The sequence below is a fragment of the Cervus elaphus genome, chromosome 14 (genome assembly GCF_910594005.1).
Source record: "Cervus elaphus chromosome 14, mCerEla1.1, whole genome shotgun sequence".
NCBI classification, from domain to species: Eukaryota; Metazoa; Chordata; class Mammalia; order Artiodactyla; family Cervidae; genus Cervus; species Cervus elaphus.
Window position 1 is genome coordinate 22,314,480 of NC_057828.1, and position 24,590 is coordinate 22,339,069.

The window sequence follows — 24,590 nt, forward strand, 5'->3', positions numbered from 1 at the left end:
CAAAGAGTTGGCTCTTCTCCTAGCAAATAAGGGGGTCTAGTAGGCCAAAGGGTTGGCCTTGCCAAGTCTTAAGCTCTAAGTTTCAATTATAAAGTCTATGACAAATCTGCCAAGATAAACTGGAATCAGTCACTGATGATTGAAAATGTCACCAAAATAAGTAGCAGGTGAACCAAGGTCATGCAGATATGTTTTTCATATCTTATTTAGCAACTTCCACTGAGAAGGCAAATGACTTCTGCAGAGAAGAGAAAGAATCGAAGCAATGTCAGTAACTGGATGAGTTTAATGACAAACACAAACCAAAGAGGAAGTGCTGAAAGTTTTAAATTCTGCAAGATCAATGATTTAAAGGAGCTTTTTATATGAGCACTCATAAAAAGAGATTTAGACAAGAGAAAAATATTGGGAAAGGAGGGAAATGTAGGACCATTGCCTGCATTGGGATAAACAGAGCCAAGAGGGATCGAGAGGGATGGAGGGATCCTCTATGTAGGAGAAGACAATTTCTATGAATGAATGAATGGGGAACTGTCACAGCTCATCTGAAGGTACTGAGCTGCTATGCAAGTATAATTAGGGAAAAGACATTCAGATCAGATACTCCATCCAAACAATTTCATTTGCTATACTGTGAATTATAACATGATGTATATATATATATGTGTGTGTGTGTGTATATGTGTGTGTGAGTATATATATGAAATCAGGCTTCCCAGGTGATGCTAGTGGTAAAGAATCCACCTGCCAACGCAGGAGACACAGGAGATACAGGTTCAATACCTGGGTCGAGAAGATCCCTTGGAGGAGGGCATGGCAACCCACTCCAGTATTCTTGCCTGGAGAATCCCATGGACATAGGGTTGCAAAGAGTCAGACAAGACTGAAGTGACTTAGCACAACACAGCACATATAAATAACCAGCATTTCTCTACGGTGCCCCCAAATCAACACTCTTATCAGGGCGCTGCAAAGACACACATCTTCACAAAGAATGGCTTAGGTGAAAAGAATACCTTGCCCAAACAGAGAGGTTCTAAAAACGTGAAATTAAGAAAAATAAAGTTTTTGTTCACTTTTTCCCCCCGAGGGAAACTCTTCAAAGAGATGGTGTAAGTCATCTGAAGAGTTCCTGGTTGTTTTCTGTTTTCCTTTATTTTTACATTTGTGGGTTCATTTTTTTAAAAATCAAAAATCGAGAAGATTGGAGCTGGCACGGCCATCAGTGTCTGATAGCAGAGAGCATATGTTTCCTGTCATGCTGGCATCTGAGTGCAACAGCCGTGCGGAAGTCAGTGCAAGTCCTTACATCAAAGTTTGCTTGCCATTGTACGGACGTTGTTAGAAGTTGAAAAAAAGCAATGTCCATTTGAAGCTTGTCTGTGAACTTTGCATGAACCGCTAGGAATAATGTAGTGTGATGACAAGCCAGTTATACCTTCCACTAAATTTGCTGTCTGGAATGAACTGAAATAGTGTTTGGTTTGTGTAATTACGTCCATCTATCTTTATATTCCAGCGGCATATCGCAAATTGAAAATACTAAAAATTGACTGTTGGTTCTGATATTTAATGATTGCCAAAGACAAGACGATGATTTATTGGTTACTTACCGATGTGACACATTTGCATCTTATTAGACGGAGATTACTATTCCTTAAAATGCGGACGAGGCCTGATCATGTCTGATGGATTGATTTGATTTGCAAATGTAATCAAACTAATAAGAGGGAAAAAATGAGCAATAATGCCTTGTTTTTCAACTGGCAATCACTCCCCTGCCAACAAGGCTGATATCCCTGACTAAGCAGCCTTTACACAGTCTTCCTGTCGCCTCAAATAAACAAAGGGATGCTAAGAGCTTGATAAGAGGATAACAAGCCAAGTATGGATGCAGCATGGAACCCACACCCCTGAACTGTGCTGCTGCAGGCGAGAACAAAAGTTAACAGCAGGAGATGCCACACGACCTGAACAATCTGGAGAAAAGCGCTCATCAGCTCTCTATGCCCAAATTCTTCTACCTCTTCAAAGTAAATGAAGAAGCTTTTCTTCGAGTGAAAAACACTGTCATCTTCCCTCATGCAGTAAAGCAGGCCTCTATTCATAAAGAGACTGTTTCTGAGAGAGTTTAACCACGTAACCATCCAAGTGGGTTTAGAACCACCACACACACGTGGTTTGAAAACAGCATAGAAGCCCTGTCAGGCAGTCACTGACCCTCAGCTGAGACCCTAGAAGATCACTGATATCCAGAATACAGGAAGGGGTGCTACAGAGTGGGAAACTGAAATAAGGACCAGGAGATGCGGCTGACACCTGACTTCGATCATTCTCAAAGCCTTTCTTCAAGCCTCTTGAGTACATGCAGGACAGAAGAATAAAAACCATCATCCTCAGTGAGTTGCAAAGCAAATATTCTTAAGATGAAAATTCAAAAAGTTTTGATAAAATCAACTATGCCTCATAGTCATTTACTAATGCCAGAGACAGTCTCCCTAGAACAGAACTTTAGTATAAGGGCTACCATAGAGTAGGCTTTCAATATACATTTTTGTTCAGTGCATGAGTGAATAGGCATTAGGTTGCTACAAAAATATATTACAAACAGTATTTTTGCTGGGGTGTTGAATATTACAAAGTGTGCAAGTAAGTCAAATTGAATTTATCGAACTTATTACCATATTCAGATCTCCAAAACTATCACAGTTGATGTTTCAGAGATAACCACATCAACCCATCCTCAGCCCATAGGAAATTTATTAAACCACAAGAACACAGCATGGTCAGATTCAAATTAAATAATAAATAATTCTATAGTAACTATATAAAGTTGTCTTGGAAATCTGAATTAAACATACATGGCACACACAGAGATGTTAAAATCTAAAATCCTCACTGGGAATAATGGGTTGGATCACTGACTAGGCTAATTAGAATCTATGGATTATCTACAAGCTTATTTTAATCAAACGTTATAAACTCATCTGCAAGAGACATTGTTTTCAAAGATAGCATCAGTGTTTGCATAGCAAGTATACTCAGGGATGGTCTATAAGTAAGGTGCACCTTGTGTATTCATGTTATTTTATCCTGATGTTATCCAGACCCTTAGCTCTGCCTCAAGAACTTCCATTGAGAAATGCTTGGTCACCTTAAGCTGTTGGCCATGTTTACCAACCTCAAGCTTCAGCAATGATTTCTCTCTACTATATACCCCTGCGTGAAACAGAAAGATTCTAAGCTAAACCTTTAGATTGATGATCCTTCAGATTATGATCTGATATATCCAGATATTATATCCAGGCTATATCAAAGAATAACAAAAGAAACATGCACTTATTGTTTATAATGCAGGGTCCACAGTTTAAAAAATACACAGAAATAACTTCTCTATAATATTTGCATTACTGGTCTATCTTCAAGTCTATGTTGTCCATGTAAATACATGTATGCTTATATATGTGTGTGTGTGTTAGTCATTCAGTCATGTCTGACTCTGCGACCCCATGGACTGCAGCTCGCCAGGCTCCTCTGTCCATGTGGATTCTCCAGGCAAGAATACTGGAGTGGGTAGCCATTCCCTTCTCCAGGGGATCTTCCCGACCCAGGAATCAAACTTGTGTCTCCTGCACTGCAGGCAGATTCTTTACCATTTGACCCACCAGGGAAACTCCTGGTTATATATAATGTGCTATATATATAGATTAGAAAAAACATTGAGGATAACTTGCTAATATTTAATATCATGCATAAGAGTGTTTATATTCTCTTTTCCAAAAAACTGGTGGTGACAATGGTAAATATCAACAGTGTTCAACTGGGAGTTAAAAGACTGAGTTTTAGTCTCAACTATGTCCTGAGTAGCTTGTGACCTTGGGTAAGTCATTCAGTTTTCCTGGTCATAAACATGTTTATCTGTAAGTGAATGTGCAAGTAAAGGCATTTAACATTTACTGAACACTTAACAATTAAGATATTGGATTGGGCACTTTATAATACATTAATGCATTGATTTGCCCTAGCAACCTATAAAGTTGGTTGCTATATCATTATCATCCCCATCTTATACATAAGCAAAAAGTTCCTTGCAGGTAGCAGATACAGATATTTTATATCTAACTCCAAACTGCCCATCGCAATACAGTATTTCCTCTTAAGATGGAAAGTTCTAGCAAATGATCTCTAAGGTTTATGCCAATTCTACCAACCAAGAACAAATTTTTAAAGAGATCTCTCTTTGATATTATTCCTTTTTTTTTTTTTTTAAAGAGCGTCACAAAACTTCCTCTAGGCATTTTTCTGAATAAGCAAGCACACCTTTTTAAACTTTGGAAAAGTCTATCATACAGCACTTTGCTTCAGCATCATAGCTGTTCACAGATATAAATCTGAAATGTTTGAGTACAGATTTCGTGTTTTTCCACAAAAGGTTAATCTGACTAATGTGCACAGTTGAAAGGACCTTTGGGAAGGTATTTCTCTCTCACATTTATAAATCTGCATTGCGGGCACCCTGCCACTGGGTTCTGCCATGACACAGAAAATGACCAGAAGGCACTCTGGTTGGGAGGGGAGTTTGGGGGAGAATGGATACCTGTATGTGTTTGACTGAGTCCCTTCATTGTTCACCTGAAACTATCACAACATTGTTAACTGGCTATGTTGTGTGCGTTAGTCACTCAGCCGCGTCCGACTCTTTGTGATCCCATGAACTGTAGCCCGCCAGGCTTCTCTGTCCGTGGGATTCTTCAGGCAAGAATACTGGAGTGGGTTGCCATTCCCTTCTTCAGATTAACTGGCTATACCCCAATGCAAAATAAAAAAAGTTTTTAAAATCACAAGAATAAGTACAGCTGGACTATTTTTCCCCCTAAAGTGCTGACCACATCAGGAGGAGTCAGTCCTTCCATGAGCCCCCAGCGGCTCCTTCTCCCTTGCTCCCTCCTCAGCCCCGGCCACCATGTGTCCTGCCTCAAACATGCTGACTGGCGGCGGGGGCCCCACACGTCAGGTAATTAATCCTTCCCTAATGTAGGTTAAGCAGGTGTGAAGCCCCCTTCGTACAGGGAGGAGGGGGCTACTCTTCAGAGACACCCCTGAGGTACGGTGCTTAATTGGGCTCCGATGCCTCTCTCAATTCATACAGGCCATGCTGCTGACCTGGATGCCCAGTCATCCACTGGCTTAATCTGAATCCAGTGGAAGAAGCTGGTCCTTTCCCCTTCTTGATTTTGTAATACTAACTATATGCAGTGAGGACTTAATTGCCCATTCAGGCAACAGAAATATAATTTTCTTATTGGAAGCAAAGTTATGTGATTAATGGAGACACATAAAATTGCGGGATGAACTAAGTTGCATTGACTCTAGTGCTTAGAATTAACAAGAGGTGGTATTTATCCATTATATTTTTCTCTTCAACTAAATTACAATGCATTAGTACCTTTAAGTCATATAATGATAACACTGAACTGCACATTAAGAGATCCAAGTATAAAATGAATGCTGAATACCCCTTTGACTTGGGGCTTGTACACTTTGTACATCATTCCTGATTCTTGCTGGAGGGAAAAAAATATATAACCTGACAAAAATAAAAGTGGTTGATTGTTTCAGAGAAAACCATAGCCATTTTTTTTTCCTGGCAAAACAGAACATTTTTCTTCTTAAGAGAAATATTAAGGTGTTTACAAACAAATGGACATACAATGTCTGTTTATCGTATACCATAAACTTATTACAAAATTTGGTCAATTAAAGTGATTTTGGGACTTTCTTGGTGGCTCAGCTGGTAAAGAATCTGCCTGCAATGCAGAACACCTGGGTTCAGTCCCTAGGCTGGGAAGATCCCCTGGAGAAGGGAACGGCTACCCACTCCAGTATTCTGGCCTGGAGAATTCCATGGACTGTATAGTCCATGGGGTTGCAAAGAGTTGGACATGACTGAGCAACTTTCACTTTCAAAGTGATTTTGGCTGGTTAAATACATTCTTTTGGTTGGATTCTTGTAATAAAGAGTCATTTATGATGGCTGAAAAGTGGCCTGAATTTGGGAGGGAGCCATAGGTCAGGAAGAAAGGAATAACTACCCATTCCAGTATTCTTGCCTTGAGAATTCCATGGACAGAGGAGCTTGGCTGGCTACAGTCCATAGGGCTGCAAAGAGTCAGATACGACTGAGTGACTAACATTTTCACTTTTCAGCTTAATTTTAGGGAAATCATAAGCTTACAGCCATGTTTGTTATCATCTGACTGATAAAACACCACTGATAGGGGTAGCGTGGGTGACTTCGTACATGCGTGTGTGCATGCATGCACTCAGTTGCTCAGGCGTGTCCAACTCTGTGACCCCATGGACTGTAGCCCACCAACTATAGGCTCCACCAATATAGGCTCCTCTGTCCATGGGATCTCCTAGGCAAGAATACTAGAGTGGGTTGCCATTTCCTTCTCCTGGGAATCTTTCCGACTTAGGGAATCAAACCCATGTCCCCTGTGGCTCCTGCAACGGGGGGCAGATTCTTTGCAACTGAGACATCCAGAAAGTCCCACTTTGGACATACATGGGTTGAAAATTAGAGAAAAGAGAACAATGAAAAAGTATAGTTAAAGGGAGGACAGTGCTTTGACCGTGTGGACCCTGACTTTGGTTAATAAGGAAGATTCATCTGGAAGAGGAAAAGGTAAATGAACAGCAAATACTAGCTGCAGATTCCCACTCCCCCTTCTTGTCCCACCTCTCTGATAACCCCTCAGCAAAGGCTATCCAACAGTCTAGGAGATCACAACATCAAAAATACTCCTGGGACTTCCCTGGTGGTCCAGTAGTTAAGACTCCACACTTCCACTGCAAGGGGCGTGGGTTCCACTCCAATCAGGAACTGAGATCTGGCATGTCCCGTGGAGGCCAAAGGAAAGAATACACCTTGATACTCCTTACACCTTTCATTCTTCCCCAAATAGCCGCAGCAAGTTCAGTTTAGCCCTCTTTGCTTCACCCACATCAACATCATTTCCTTTTACACATCAAAACCACACTTTGTATCTTGATCCTGATGCTCACTTACTCACCAGAGCTTGGTCTAACAAGGAAGCAGGCTGACTTAGTCACTTAAAAAACACAGCCAAGGTGGGCACTCTTGGGAAAAAGATAAACAGAAGACCACAGTTACCTGGCTTTTCTGTGGCTTGTGAACCAAAATTATTTTTAATTCTCTTTCAGTTCAGTTCAGTTCAGTTAAGTTCAGTCGCTCAGTCCTGTCTGACTCTTTGCGACCCCATGGACTGCAGCATGCCAGGCTTCCCTGTCCATCACCAACTCCCAAAGCTTACTGAAATGCATATCCATTGAGTCAGTGATGCCATGCAACCACCTCATCCTCTGTTGTCCCCTTCTCCTCCCGCCTTCAATCTTTCCCAACATTAGGGTCTTTTCACATGACTCAGTTTTTCACATGAGGTGGCCAAGGTATTGGAATTTCAGGGTGATGCAAAAGCTCCATTCCTTACCCCCACCTCTGGTGTGCATGCACACACACACACACACACACACACACACTACTATATAACATTCACACTTTCAAATTAACGATTCCACTTTATGTGGATAATTTGACTATTCCTTCTTCCAAAGTAATTAGGCTGTGTCCTAGCTTTCATAAACTCATTAGGTATAGGCAATCTTGGATTACATAGCTATTTTTATCTACTAAATATAACACACTGTACCAGAAATTCTGAGTTTAGCTGAGTAATACATACACCCTCTTTCAAAAAGAAAACTCAGCAGTTAATTTTTTTTTTTTTTTTGAAGAAACCTCTTCTCTGTGAGTTTAAAAAAGTGCTTTCAAATTACTCGGCATTCCACAGAAAACTGTTTCTCTGATGCTTGAAGTCTCCAGCTGCCTCACAATTTATATCTCTTTTCTCTGCTCTTTGTTTTTCAGCCATTTTCCCTGAATGTCAAAGTCAATTTAGTGCATTTCACTTTGCTGAATAAATCAGAGGCGAAATCCTTGCTAAAAGTGAAAATTTGATTTGCTAAAAGGAGCTTAGGGCAACTATTAATCAATATATCCAGAGTGCCAAAGCCAAGGCCACTATAGACATGCATTCATTTGGAGATTGGCTGAGGCAGACCAAGGGGGACGCAGGGGAAAATGTGTGACCAGCCCCCAGGAGGGAGGTGGGATTAGGGATGGGGAGAGGGGTCACAGAGGAGCAGAGGGAGAAGCAAAAACACATCGGCATGGTGTTCAGACTTCTCCCTTCAATTCTTCTTTTAGAGGTGGAGAAAGATTCTAATAACGCCTTTAAGCATATATGGGTTATGCTCACTACACTAGCTGCCATGCCACAATTTTTTCACGAGACACAAAAGTCTTTTTCTCTAGAACTCTTCAAGCAGCCTTGAGAAGAACCTAAAAGTCAGAAGCAACAGCTTTATAAACAAACAGAATTCCAGAATAGAAATGAGTTGGGTCAGGTCTATCGGATGTCAATATTTTGATAACCCTCAGGCTTCTGATGCACAATAAAATGAAGGACAGGACTCATCCTGTCACCTTATCATTCAGAAGAGCTTCACAATTACAATTACTTGCCTGAAAATGATACCATATTTTAGGATGTGATGCCTAAAGAAATCTTCAAGCTAGTGAATCTGAACAGAGTCAAGGAGGGAGAGCCTTCATTCTAGCAACCAATCACTTAAAAACTTTTCCAACTATTCCGCTGAGTAGCTACTCAGGGATCACTTTGTTTCATTAAAATTTGTGATCAGGGATATAAAGGACACACCTTTATATCAAACACCTTGATTTTTACTGATTTTAAAAGTGTGTCATACATTTCCTCTTCAATCATTTTCATTTTCTTTTCATTTTATAAATCAACAGACAAAATTTAAAGATAGGGCAAACAGGTTACATTTGCCTAAACTTGCTATGAAAGGCAGGTAGATAATCTGGAACAAATGACAAAAAAAAAAAAAAAAAAAAAAGTATGGGAAAGTAGATGAAGAGGGGTGTGAAAGGCCTAATGAAGCTACTGGTAAAAAGTGATTTAAGCTAAATAGTCTATGGGTTCTAGTAACAGTACTAACAGTGTGAATCAAACCTCCTGACTCAAGAGTTTGCTCATCTATAAAGTGAAGGTAATAGGAATTACATTATGATATGTAAAATTAGATAGCCAGTGGGAATTTGCTGTATGATGCAGGGAGCTCAAATTCGGTGTTCTGTGACAACCTAGAGGGGTGGGATGGGATGAGATGGGATGTGGGAGGGAGGTTCAAAAGGGAGGGGACACATGTATATCTATGTCTGATTCATGTTGATATATGGCAGAAACTAACATAATATTGTAAAGTAATTATCCTCCAATTAAAGATAAATAATTTAAAAAAGAATTAAACTGCCAAACTGTTGTAGACATCAAATAAAAGTTTGTGCACATGCTTTGTAAATAATAATAAACTATATAGATATTAGTTATTTTTGTGCTGAAAGCTTATCTGCGTAGTCACTCAGTCACATCCAAATCTTTGTGACCCCAAGGACTACAGTCCGCCAGGCTCCTCTGTCCATGGAATTCTCCAGGCAAGAATACTGGAGTGGGTTGCCATTCCCTTCTCCAGGGGATCTTTCTGATCCAGGGATTGAACCCGTATCTCCTGCACTGCAGGCAGATGCTTTAACATCTGAGCCATCAGGGAAGACCTTTGAAAGCTTAACCTCACAAGAAAAAAGATGACCACATTTCAGTGAACACGTGTATACACAGAAATTTCTGTAGACACAGATCCATGATTCAGGGTAGAGATCAGGTCACTTGTGTCTTTAATAACCCTCACAGTACCTAGCATAATACTAAGTCCATAGCAGACACTCAAAATGCTTAAACTGTATTCATGATTGCTATGAAATTATGATCCTTCTTTGATCAGAGGTATATGGTGGCATGACTATGAGTGGAAATGCAAATCTCTTTGGGGGACACCTAGTAATGCAGCAGAAGTAATGCTGGAATAGAGGTCATGTGAGCATAGGCAATTAAGCATGGTCACTGCACTGTACATTCGGTCACAAACAAAAGGCACTGAACGTGGAGGAGAGGTCTCTGTGAGCATCTTTAACAACATTTGAGGTGTCTCAGGAACTGAGTCTCTGTCTGGGAAACCTCAAAACTTCTTTGTTGGTCTTTCTCCGATATAGCAAGGGGAGCTGCAGAAAATGAACAAATCTCTAGGGGACTTTGCAGATTATTTTATTCACAACAGTTTTCAACTTGTTCCTGTCTCCTCATCACAATTGTGGCTTCAGGAACTGATAAACACAGTTATTTTAGGTTTGGCTGAGGAGGACAAACTAGATTATTTAGAAGCTAATGGTCCTGCTCACCTAGGATAGAATGATGACAATATCCATACAATGATCCTCTCGGTTAAATAACCTTTCCCTCCCTTTCTACTATAATGAATGTTTGCCCTGAATATTTTTTGAAATAGCTCTTATGAATACTAAGTTTTTGGATCACTTGCCTTTAATTACAATAAAATGACAATCTATGTGCAGTCTCTTAGATAATAAAATGAACACTGAATATTTTACGTTTAGATCATGCTTTATAATGTGCAAATTAATTATGCATATGTATGTAATTTGCATGTGTATTCTTCTCCTCATTTGATTTTCACAAAATAACTAATGGTTGGACCAGTTATACAACTTACAAAATAGTACTCAACTATATACAGCTCAGGTTTTCTGATTTTACTTTCAGCATTATTCTACCTTTTATAAACCACAACTACAGGTACACAGGTATACAAGTACCAGGTGCATTAAATATAACTTCTGATTATCTGATAATTGAATTTAGCTATAATTTAAATAGTCTTATTAAGTGCCAGAACAGTGGATCTTCAATTTAAAATTTTTCCACTTAACTAAAAGACTCAATGACTTTATAGTTTTGAAATCACTGTTACATGCATATAAGAAATATTAACCCTAAGAAAAGAGCTGTAATCACTTTAATTCACTCATAGCAAAGTAGAAATCACAACTACATGCAAATTCAGTTATAGAATGGGGTGGAGGGTGGAGCCTCAGAGCCAATTAACAGTTTCATGCTATGAATATTTTTAATCAATAATATATTTTTCAAGTGCCAATGATATAGATCCAAAACAGCATATTAGGTCCTTTTTATATATAACATAGGGGATTCCCTGGTGGCTCAGATGGTAAAGAGTCTGCTTGCAATGCAGGAGACCCGGCTTCGATCTCTGGATCAGGAAGATCCCCTGGAAAAGAAAATGGCAACCCACTCCAGTACTCTTACCTGGAAAATCCCATGGACGGAGGAGCCTGGCGGGCTATAGTCCACAGGGTCACAAAGAGTAAGAGACGACTGAACGACCGACACACAACACAACTCCAGGTGCCTCAGTGGTAAACAACCCACCTGCCAATGCAGGAGACTCAGGTTCGATCCCTGGGTCAGGAAGATCCCCTGGAGAAGAAAACGGCAACCCACTCCAGCTTTTGCCTGGGAAATCCCATGGACAGAGGAGCCTGGAGGGTGCATTTGGTCACAAACAAAGGCACTGAATGGTGGGGAGAGGTCTCTGTGAGCATCTTTATGGTCTATGGGGTCACAAAAGAGTCAGACATGACTTAATGACTAAAACAGCAACAATATATAACATAACTCTCTTAGTCAACTATGCCATTTCTTGCGTATGAAACCATGATCATATACACATATACATGAAACATACTGTTGTTACAGATGGAAACATGAGCATACAGTAATTATTTCCATCACAATGCTATGTACTTTTTCACATATCAAAAGCATGAGGTGGTGCTAAGCAGTTTAAGATAAATAATGGGCATTTGAAAAACAAAACCTTCACAACTTTGTCTGGGGGGTGATATAATTTAAAAATTTGTCTTTACATAAAATGCACCAGGACAGTAAACATTTCTTTAAAAAGTATCATTGACCATAAATGTTCAAAATGCTCTTGTGTATTCTCTCACAAGACATATCTTAGTGTAGAAACAGTTCCTTTATTTTCTTTAGAGATTTCTTTCATTTACAGAAAACTCTCAATACTTTTATTGAGAAAACTATTTAAAAAAAAACTCAATGAACAATTTTAACACATTTTCCTAAGTAAATAAATGTCTTTGTAAAAAAGGTTTCAGAGTAAATGGAGAATACTGGTTTCTATGTTAATTTCTGTTTCTTCATGAATAAACAACTACATGTAAAGAGTGTTCTATCACATACCTTCCTAGTGTGGTTTGCTTCTCAGGCTTAATATTTCCTGCCTTCGTTTGGTATGAAGAAAAATTCCAGGTTTTTTCCTTTCCTGTTTAATGCCATTATATAGACACTATTTTAAAAATGTGACTAAGAGGCCCCAAACTTAAACAGAGTCCTCCTTCTTTAGCAAGTAATTGTTTAACCTGTCATGTTAAAATTAAACAAGCCCACCTGACAATTTGCCATACTTGATAAAGGGACCAAAAAAAACCCTTCTAACATACATTCATTCAATTCACTTAATTGTTCAAATACCTTTCTCTTCTTTTAAAGTAATCCATCTGGCAAGATCCATAAATATATTTAAGCCACTTATATAGGTCAGCTAATATGGGTGATGCTTTTTTAAGCACCATCTGACAAAGCACATTCTGCATTCCGCTAACAAAGTTACAGTACAAAATAATATTTTAATCAAGCCCAAAGAACAATAACAGATCTGACTGCTGGGCTGATAATCGTCTTATCACACCGTGTGAAACCTAGCTCTAATATTTGACGGAGCCTCCATTACTTGGCAGCCCATTCTAAAAAAGGCCAACAATGGAGAGAGAATGAAGTGGAGTGTGCAAGACCTCCGTATCTACATAAAAGAGATTAGACGCGACAGCGTTCCATTTTACAGCTCAATCATATTGTGTTAGCATGCGCTTATCCGAGCGCGGACGAAATTGAAAGAGAAATAAAAAAGAGTCAGGCAGATAGGAACCAGAAAAGCGAGGCCTGAGCAATTTCCAAGGATATAAAAGGATGCTAATGGCGGGGCCCTGTCATTCTTAAAAAGGGCTATTAGGGCACCATCATCTGTTCTGGTGCCCTTATGCTCCTTCAACTAAAGTCAAGCATTTTCTAAAGCCCTTGTGATCTTTTTGCTTCTAGAGATAAAGTATGGTCATGTTTCAGAACAACACACTTTCCATTTATGTGATTTATTAAAGTAAGTCAACTAATTCTATTTACTGATTTAAAAAAAAAAAAAGAAACCCACTCCCTATGTATTTTTCTTCAATATTTGCTTTTGTTGAATTTGTCACTTTTTTACGGAGCAAAAGAAGTATATGAAAATACTTTCCCAGCAGTGCAGAAAGGCTATGATGTTATCTGAGATGCTAAACTTGATTTTGAAAAAGCGTGTGGGTCTACATGTGTGTGTGATTCCACAATCTGAGAGCAGCATACAGAGAGCAAAGGCTTGGATGTTAGTATATTTTTTTTAAAAAAGATTTCATTTAATTTTCACATAAGCATTAAAAGCATAACAGTTTTGAAGTGAAATTTCAGTTCTGGTTTGGCTTTAATTCCAGCCCTGACCCCAGTGATCAGGACTAGGTCATGGTATCAGAAACACATTTTTACTTTTATCGAGGCAGAAATGGGACCTCCATCTTTATAATCTCTTAGGCGTTACCCTCCCACCCTACATGGCACGCTGCCGCCGGGCCCAGGCAGCCCGAACCCGGGATGCACATAGCGCAGCTAGCTCGAATCACAGCATCTTTCTCTTCCACCTCAGAACACTGCCTGGCACGCTCACTGTTAGCATTTCAGCGAATGCGTGGTTTGCTAATCCCTCTCTGGAAAGCCAAGAGACTCCTTGCAATCATTTAAAACGCCCTCCGGGTATCACGAAAACCAGAGCTGTGAATCATCCGCGCACAGCAACCTCCTCTGGCATTTGCTGGGCAGAGAGACTCACGTCAGCCCCCACCGATTCTAAGCCTCCGCTTAAGACTGAACACATAATCGGACAGCAATTGTTTCCACCACTGGAAATGCTGTTACTCATAGTTATTTAAAGTTACTGTCTTCACAGAAGTCACCAGAGCCCCTTTACTGTGACAAGTTCCTCTGTAAGCTGACATTTCTACTTAGATACACAACTGGACCCACAAATTTATCACCGACTTATCCTGACCGGAGAGCATCAGCAGGCATTGTTGACTTCTTGGTCGTCTTTATGGAATGTCTGCACAGTTTCAAAATACGGGCTTAGTAAAATTTCTGAATTCGAGGAGAACTGGGGCAAAATTCTCTGAAAGAATGGGCGGTGTGGAGTCACAGTGACATAGTCTTTGATGCTGTTGCTATGAATAATGGTAACATTATCGCTATTATTTTGAACTTATTCTCTCCAAGGTGATCAACTGAGGAACTAAAATACACAGATTCTACTCCAGGAAGCAATGATGAATATGGGCTTTGAAGGCTCTGGACACATTTGTGAACTTGTGGAAGTGCTTTTATTAATACCTCCTTCTGCCCCAGATCTCCCTATCTTTGAATTATGGATAATAATGTCTGATTCCTGGGTTAGAACAATGGTTCTCAACTGGGGAAGAAGCGGGTGATTTTGCCCCCTCAAGAGGACATCTGGCAATGTCTGAAGACATTTTTGTTTGTCATAACTCAACGGTACCAGAGGATGGGAGAGGGTAGAGACCGAGGATGTTGCTAAATTCCCTACAAGGAACAGGACAGCCCCCACAACAAAGGGCTACCTGGTTCCAAACAACAATTGTGTCAAGACTGAGAAACCCTGGTTTAGAATAATGCTATTGTAAATTTGTGACAATATATGTGTGTGCATATATAAATGCTGGGGGAGGAAATGGCAACCCACTCCAGTATTCTTGCCTGGAGAGTCCCATGGACAGAGGAGCCTGGTGGGCTACAGTCCATGGGGTTGCCAAGAGTCGGACACAGGTGAAGCGACTTAGCAGCAGTAACAGCATATGTAAATATAAATGATATACTATATATTGGTTATTTTAAAAAGTATATGTGGACTCTTCAACAAATCTTAGTTGTGTTTCTTTCTAAATCCCTTTATTAACACTTTCTTTCAAATAAGCTTTCATATAATTGTTTAGGCAAATTCCAGCTTTGTCCCCTGCTACCATTCCCAATGTCTTACCATCTTTTAGGATATTCTATTCTTTCTTTTTTTGCTTTTCCTGAAAATCTGTCAGCTGTGATCATAATCCAAACGCAAACCAACCATCCACACGATCAAATTCTCATCTTTCTTTTAGATGTAGTGACCCTTGTGGAGGTATCTGCTACAGACCACACTCCAGCTCACCTATTTAACTAGTTTTGACCTAATTTGGGGTGCTTTATTAACAAACAGTGTAAGACAAAGTAGCTGGTATAATACAGAGTGATGTTTAAATTAGTTTACAATTTGCTTGGCCTCATCTAGAACTGCAGCGAACAAAGCCATTCAGAAATGTCAGCTGTGTTCCCAAGCACTGTAACAAATTGTCGCCTGAACGCTGCACACCTAATGACTTCAAATTAGCTTCACTGCGATATCGCCTGACAGTTCGTTACGACTGTTAGCAACATAGCTGGCGTATCATGACCAATAAATTGGTTTCAGTGTGGGCTGGGAAAGGGACTTCCATCAATTTGATTAAAGAAATTACTGTAGCATTCAAAGCATAAAGACAAACTAGTTTAAGGAGACAGAAATAAGTTCACTCTACCAAAGAAACATGGCTCATCGTCCAAAAATTTGTGTGTAAACTATTTGAAGATCAGAGTTCAAACAGACAATAATTCAAGTAGACAACTAAAATTCTTAAACCTTGTGATCAGGTAATATGTTCACTGATCTAAGGATGAGACGGTCTGGAAAGAAAAGTCACTGGATATTTTAAAATACTACTCTTAAGTTAACAGAACAGAAAATTTATGTTAGTTTAACATTTATTTTTGTAATTTATGTATAAAATCATGGTAAATATCTCATTGTAAACCAAAGCAATAAGCAACTATGAAAAGCAATTCAGTATAGATTGCTACTACAAATGACAAAATGAGTGATTTTTAAAAGGAAAAACAGGATCTAGACTACTCTTGATAAAAACCATTTTTTAAAGTGAAGAGAAAAAGCCAAAGTATTTTCTTTGGCTAAAACAGACTTTAAAAGGAGTAAAAAATATTTTAACAAGTTACATTCTATTTATCTGAGGTTGGCAATAATAGTACCTTCAGGTGTGAAAAAATAATGAACAAGCATTCAAGATGGTATAACCATAAAAAGATTTATGATTCTATTAGGATAGGAAAGCTCTAAATTAAGTATGACAAAGACAAATGTAAAGGTTTAAAAAAAATCCTAATGAACAGGATTTCCCTGGAAGGCCAGTGGTTAGGACTGTGAGCTTTCACTGCTGAGGATGTGAGTTCAATCCCTAGTTGGACAGCTAAGATTCTGTATGCCTTGCCGGGTGGCCAAAACAAATAATATATAAATTTTAAAATATATAAATTAAAAAAAAATTTTTTTTAACTCCTAATGAGAAAACTGTGAATTGGCCTAAATCAACATATACACCCTAGGGGATTAATTGCAAAATTTTCTTTTTCATTTCAGAAAAGGTACCTGGAATATGCTTCGCCCATCCAATGATAACCACCAGCTCTCGATCGGCCAAGTCACACAGTGTAGTGAGGGCTTTGATGTCACTGTCGGGGACGGTAGGGTCAGGCATGGCATAGATCTTCTCCGGTTCAGCCACCAACAAATGTGAGACAATCTTGTTATCTGCAGGATCAGACCAGAGCACTCCAGGATCACTAGAAGCATCATTTCTCTTTCACACATGCTAAACTAGGTGGTGTTTTGAAAGGAAAAAAAAACAAAGCCTCGAATAGCCTATAATCAACCCCAAATATTCCATTTATGGTTCAACATATGTATATTAAGGTGTTTCGGAAAACCCATAGCACGAAATAAGCCGCTGCAGTTGTGATAGTTCTCTGCTTCTCCTTGGCTTTACCTGCCTTTGCTGGAATGAAGCATCTGTCCTGTAATGAAATTTTTTATAGCAAACAGATAAGAGGAGTTAGATGCTTTCTGGGTTTACTCTTTGATTCTTAAGTGGGATTTGGGGAAGTAGATTAAATAGTATACAGCAGTTTTAAAATAAAACTCTATGTAAACCGCTGAAATGTAGAAGGCAATGTGGGAGGCAAAGATCTAGTGCCCGTAGACCTAATGGGCATGAAAGTCATTAATTGTCCTAAATCCTTTAAAAAAGAGCAAAGGTCAGAGCCCTTCTGCCTGGGTGAATTACTGACTGTATAACTCTATCTCTGTGGGATGCCAGGAGATATCTTTCCTGACAGGAATATCTTTCCTGTCTCCCTCTCCACACACCCAGCCCATCTTCCAAATAGAGTCAGTTTCCAGAAAAACACTCCTTAACTTAAATGTGACAGTGTTTTCTCTTCTGAGCGTCTAATTCTTCAGTCCTCTTTTTTCATCTGTTGTCTTTAGTTCACTCTGGTTCAGATTTATCTGTCTGAAATTTGTGATATATGTTTTTAAAATCCTTCATAAAGTAAACACTAGAGACAAATGGAAAGCATCACATCAAATGTGTTTTATCGCTTAGGGCCATGTGAGAGTTTATGGAAGGGGTTATAAAGCCTTGCTAACAGAATGAATTTTCTTGTTGGCCCTATTTCCAATTTTTACACGTAGTTTTAGATTTGATACTTTCTTCTAAGTGAGGAGATACAAATAGGTAAGAATAAACCCAGATATTTCAATATTCTACATCTTATTAATTTAGAAAACTAAGGTCTTAAATGGGATCTTCTGAGTCAAGCCAAAGAGTCTTCTCTGTTCACTGTTTGCCTTTTCCTCTAAATTTTTAACTTTTTAAACTCAAAATGAAAAGACTTCATATACCTTAGAATTGAAAACAAAGCTTTCTTTTTGTCTCCTTTAACAACAAGAATTCTTATCCAAGCTGTAATTTTTCTGATATAGTTTAAATTTTTATTACTATGACTGCCACATGAATTTTTTTTATTTCAAATTATAAACATCAATATTCCCTGGCAGTAATATTCAATTACTATCAAATTAAAAGTACAGATTTGGGAGGAAATATTCCCAAATATCACATTTTGTAGAAAAAAATTAAGATCAAATAGATATTCTTTTTTTTTTTTTAATTTGCAGGATCTGCAGAGAATGGCATTTGTTTCTCGTATATGCTACAGAAACAACATCCTGTTTTTTAGTTATGCTTGGAAAAGTTTCTGCTTTCATTGCTCTGACATTGCAACAAAACCTGTCAGCAACTACTAGATTCTCAGGACTAGAAGGAAATGCAATAATAAAGGGTCCAAAAATGTAACTGAAGGAAACAGTGATTCGAGTTTTTTTTAGTACCGGGAAAATGTCACCTGTTTTTAGCCAAGTCAATGGATAGTTGACCAGAGGGGCCAGAAAAACCTGGTGGAGGCTTAGAAATTCCTATCATTCAGAAAATGGAATAGCTGGCAGCACTGTTTCGAGGTGAAGCTTATTTAATGTTTCCCTAATTAGAATCAATAGAACCCAATTTTCATTCTTGGGCTTTTGTAGAACACAGACAATCAGTCAGGCTCCAGAAATCTCCCCCAGCCACTTCCTCAGCAATGCCGGTGCCCAGTGTCTTGACACTTATCTGACAGGATCTGAAAATTAAGTTTTATAAATGTTTGTTACCAAAACACACTAATTGGATGGACTAAGGAAAATTAACACAGAGGCCTTAAGATAATGAGTAATGATTTATTAGGAGTCCTCTTTTATCTCACACCAGTGGAGCTCACTGAAATTGCTGTAATCTCCTTCAAGGTACTTGACAAGCCTCCTCCCCATTTCCCAGGTTTGTGCTGAAAACCATAGATGTTTCTCTACCCTGTGGACTTACGAATGGGCTGGTGCTCATTTCTCTCTCAGTAGAGGAAATCATCAATGGTGTCAGTCAACGTTCATAGAAAATGAATGAGAAATGGCCTGTCTGGACATTTACTGAATCCAGGAAAACGAAACCTCTAATGAAATTAAGCATTAGTGTTTATTGCATTTTATTGTATTATCAGAAAGTTTTTTATTCTAACGTGCAAAATCTGCTTAATGCAGTCCTAGATCGTATTTGCAGAATGCCAAACAGCTTATGCAGGCTGAGGAGAAGATGCCAGATTGGACAATTGAAGGTATAATCAACATAATGTTTTTTGGAAAGGCAAAAGGAAACTATGCCATATGTTCACTTAAGCTTTAATTTTATGTAAAACTGGTTGTTTTTCCTTTGACATAGCTAAAATGTCCTTACATTTACAGTTCAGGGTCTGTTTTATTTATTTAACAGATGCCCATATGCTCACATGGATGACACACAGCAGCGCCCCCTCCTGGAGAGCCCGAAAGAGGACAGTTTTTTTTTTCTCTCTCGCCCTGAAAGCTGATCAAAAATGACCTGTGTCTTTTCTAGAACTGCTCTAGCGGCAACTTCCTCTGGTGAGGGCCGGTTGTGTCTTCTGAACCAGAGACAGCTACATAGGAGAACTGTTTCCATCGCAGCACTTTTCAGTGCCTCGCAATAAACTCTATGCATAAACATCCTAAGAGGTTAGCTTTTTTGCATTACAAGAAGCTGCCCATATGTGAACCTTCACGTTGCAAACTTTCAAAGTCTGGCCTGAGTGAAGCTGTAGCTTGCCCTGGGTCTCCTATCACTGACGACCCTGCAGCTCTACCATCTCCCACCGCCTGTCCCTCCTCCAATCAGCAACTCTTCTCGCCTCTTCACTTGATGCCAGCCTCTGTATGCAAGCTATTGTACTGTACTTCTGCCTTTTTCAACATAGTGTAAGAGTAAAAATGTTTTCTTTTTGTGTCTGTGTCTGATGTGTTATTTGTGTGAAAAGTACTATAAACCTACTACAGTATAGCGCTACATAGCTGTGTTAGTAGGGTACCCAGGCTATTTGCTGGACTTATGAACAAACTGGACTTACAAATGGACTCTCGGAATGGAACCAGTTGGTCTGTAAGGGGCTTACTGTACAGCCATGAACTGATTTTTCAGAAACTGGAACACAGTTAACTGCCTTGATCTATATTCTACCTCTTTAAAAAGACGTATCTATATTCTAGTTAATGATGAAGAGGACAGGGCTTGCATTTTAGCTATGTACCCGTCACCATTTTAAACTGCAACTGGACATTATCAAACTATGGGCTTTTAAAAAATAATTCATAAAGCCCATAAGGACATCTGAAATGGAACCACCAACCTATGCTTGTTATTAGTAGGACTCAATCTTGTTTTAATCTATTGCTGGTTGGTGTGTTAACCTTCCATAGCTCCAAATTAATGAGGCTCCTAATGTATTTTCATTGGGAGGTTGAACAGTCAAACTCATTTAGTTAGTGAAAACTACAAAAATCACTTTCTTGTGAAATCTGAAGCTAACAGCCCCAATGAACTAATGATCATGGTACGATCAGTTTTATGTACCTCTGAAAATAAAGATAACCTGTAAATGTAAAAGTCACACCATATAAGCTATGCCTTAGTATGCTTATGTTTCTACAAAATGACTAGGTTAAAAAAGGGGGGGAGGGGCAGGAGGGGACAAGAAAGCCATGGGGGAAAAAGATAATCAGCTGAGTTGCCATTGCTCTTCAAAGGCAGTCCCTGGGAATAAAGCCACAGACCCCCCCCCAACCCCCTTAGGGAAGAGAAGCCTCATTGGAGTCAGCATGAATGGGCATGCCAAAACTGATGTACCTAGAGCAGCCAGCTGGGAGGACGTCGTGTGCTGGAAAGCCAGACGTGTCTGCTGTACTTACATGGCTTTTTGGCGGGCTGAACCAGCTGGGGGTTCAGGTATGGGCTGTTCTCCGCATCTATTCTGCGCTTGTACTTCTGCCGACCTCCACGTACTCTGTCAAGACGCACTCCTGTGGGCAAAGACAGGCACTAACTTACTGTTGAGGTAAGTATCTTAGGGACCAGTCAAATACATAGAGGTAAACAGAAGAGAATGCTGAACAGTCCAGGCGGATTAGAGGAATGTTTAAAAACAAACAAAAAAAAAGTGATGGTTAAGCCAAGATTGCCAGAAATTGGAAACCAAATCTGGAAGAGACGCCCAACCTGAAAGACATGTATCCAAGGCCATCAGAATCACCTACACACCAAAGAAAAGGCACCTTTCTTTGAGAATTAATACAAAGAAACTGGAAATTGGTGCTAATGTTGTTTCCTCCATTAGCAATGTGTATTCTCCTCATCATGGGCTTCCCCAGAGGCTCTGTGGTAAAGAATCCATCTGCCAAAGCAGAAGACTCAGGTTCTATGCTTGGGTCGGGAAGATCCCCTGGAGGAGGAAATGGCAACCCACTCCAGTATTCTTGCCTGGAGAATCCCATGGACAGAGGAGCCTGGTGGGCTGCAGTCCATGGGGTTGCAATAAAGAGTCAGACACAACCTGGCGACTAGACAACAGTCCTCTTCATCAGTCACCCCTGAGAGCTCAGTGTGTGGGCTTGAGTAGATGGGTAGATCCAAAGCTGCCCGATCCACCCCAGTCTATCAGAGGACTGCACGTGGACCTGTAGAAGTGAAAACTTCCCCGTGCCGTGGAGAGCAGGAATCCCACACACGGGATGAGATCCAAGGGCCGATCCATGTTCTAACGTGAACATGTCTCAGGAGTGTGTTATTTACATCTTGGCGCACATCTGTATTTTGCTTAATTGAGAGACTACAGAGAGCAGGTTTGGACTGAACACAGGAGAGAAAGAGGGGAGTCCTGAAAGAATACAGGAGGCTAGGATGGTGAAGAAGGGATTTGTTAAGAGGGCAGAGATGAAGCGTGAAGCTAGAAAGTAGGCAAAAGGAGACTGACAGTAACACTTTTTCCCCAAGAGTGATGGATTGGGTCAAGATTCAGGCAGGTTTTGCTGGCAGTGGATCAACAAGATTAAGGAAAGGAACAAAAGGAAAAGAAAGGAATTAGAAAGAAAGAAATGTCTCATTTACATGGGGGAGTGGTGAGGAAGAGCTTGCTAATAACCTGGTTTCCAGTCTATAATTACAAAGTTTAGGGTATAACCATATAAATCTTTACCAAATAAAGAGACAATAACTTGGGAGTAAAGAGAAGGGTGAGAGATTCTTTCTGTGGTCTTAGGTTGTACCTTAGCTGATTAAAAAAAAAAAAAAAAAACAGTATTAACACTCTCCGTTAATAAGTTCAGCCAAACAGTTCATTTATTTTGGTATTTCTCACATACACACAAACTGTTTAGGAGATAGTTTAACAGCATCCTCAGTATTATTATTTTACTGAAGGACCTCTCAGAGCTTTTAACACAGAGATAAACTCTGTAAAACTCTCAGAGGGAGATACAGACTATGCAATGTCTTGCAAGCCAATATCACAAAGATCCTGTTTTGGAAACATTTATCAATATCATGTGGCACATGTGCATTGTGGGGTAACTGAGTTATATGAAACAGTTCGGGAAAGGTTGATGTATTTCTTTGTGAATCCTGAAGGTGAATATATGCACTCAAATGTTAAAGGTGATTATCAATTCATGAGCTAAAGAAAAATACAACTTTTCATATTATCTTAATAATACCACTTTAAGAGTTGACTTCCTTTTAGAGATACACACAAACACACATTTGGTTCTAGATAAAGCCTGAAATGTCAAATTGAAACTTCTGAACATAGTTTAAATGAAATCAAGAGAAAACTTCAAGAGCCAGGAGAGTAGATTCAGATAAATAAATACCCAAAATTGAAGAAATTAGGTATGGTATCTAAGTATTTAGGGGCTTCCCCAGTGGCTCAGACAGTAAAGAATATGTTTATAATCGAACCAGGGTTCGATCCCTGAGTCAGGAAGATTCCCTAGAGAAGGAAATGGCAACCCAACCCCACTCCAGTATTCTTGCCTGGAGAATTCCATGGACAGAGGAGTATTTAATGAAAACAATAGTGCTAGTGAGTCACAAAGAAACTGTATTTCTTTTTTTTTTTTTTGAAACTGTATTTCTTGACTGTTGCTTTTAAAGTACTTTTGAGCCTATAGTAGAGTTTTACCCTTTTGAGTATCTAATTTTTAATGTTCTATTTTTATTGTGTCTATATTTACTAAAGTTTAACACTTTCTCCCTTTTCCCCTTTTTAATTCATGTTTTATGTTTTTTCATTTCTTTCCTTCTCCAAGATGGTTTTCCAATTTACACAATGTGTCCACATTTTACTTGTTCATCTGAGATCCATTCAAATGTGTTTCATCATTAAGAGTTTAGGAAATTCAAAGCATACATAATTAAGAGTGGTATTATAGCACGTTTGACATCTAAATCCAACACAATGCGGACATTAATGTGATACGATTAAAAGTGTAAAAAGAAGGCAGGATGAAACAAACAGAGAGAGAAAGACATGGCAGACTGAAGCTAAGAAAAGGAGAAAACATTTAAAAATAACCAAAATTGTTAGAACCCATAAAGCTTGACATACTACATATAAGCTTGACACTACTATATATAAAATAGATAATCAACAAGGACCTATTTTTAGCATAGGGAAATTTACTCAAGTCTATAATGGTCTATATGGGGAAAGAATTTCAAAGAGTGGATATATGTATATGTGTAACTGATTCAGCTTGCTGCACAGCAGAAAATAACACACTATAAATCAACTATACTCCAATAAATTTTTTTTAATTAAAAAAAAAAAAAAGAACCAAGAACCAAGAAAGCTCATAGAATACATCTCAGTTAGGTTTTGGACTCCAAAATTTGCTTCTGGTGTTTGTCAGGACACGCATTCACTATGCGCAATATAGCCTCACATTGCCAAATGCTGAACAATACACTACATATTTTCTAATACAGGAGTCAGAACTGGTGAGTTTCTGACAATGGATTTTGTCTGTCATGAAGGCACATGGAAGCAAACTATGGCTGAAAGACTGGATTCAAGGTCCCAGCTGCAAACAGTCCTGACATAGTCAAACATGCCACACAGAGAGCCACCAATCAGCCGAGCCAACTGGCCCAAGTTCATGGGGAAACTGCAACACCGAAAACAAGTTACTAAACATCACGAAGAAAAAGTGAAGACTCTTTACTGACACAATGTTTATTATGTATTGTGCATTATTTTTCTATTTGTAGGAACAGATCCTTTAAGTATTACAAAATAATTTTATTACTGTGCATTTCCTTTCATCTTTGAACAATGAATTACAGACATACTCATATTACTCCCTGCATGCTCCCTCCAAATTTAAAAGCGTGTTCTCCCTCTTACATATTCTTTTTCTCCTTTTTCCTCTTTTTCTTATTACCTCCACCCCGCCCCACCTCACTGCAGTATGTGGGTAGACAGACTACTGTCTATCCATACATCTATCTCATC

At 39.1% G+C, this 24,590-nt stretch overlaps 1 protein-coding gene across 10 annotated transcripts in view; it reads right to left on the reverse strand.

The window, feature by feature from the left end:
- ESRRG (estrogen related receptor gamma) overlaps window positions 1–24,590 on the reverse strand; it is a 674,948-nt gene that overhangs the window by 48,242 nt on the left and 602,116 nt on the right. For all 10 annotated transcript variants that reach the window (XM_043924185.1, XM_043924176.1, XM_043924177.1 and 7 more), the window contains 2 exons: window positions 20,992–21,102; window positions 16,735–16,896 (listed from right to left, as the gene is read on the reverse strand). In XM_043924185.1, the coding sequence (XP_043780120.1) occupies window positions 16,735–16,896; window positions 20,992–21,102 (273 nt within the window). The remainder of the gene's footprint in view (window positions 1–16,734; window positions 16,897–20,991; window positions 21,103–24,590) is intronic.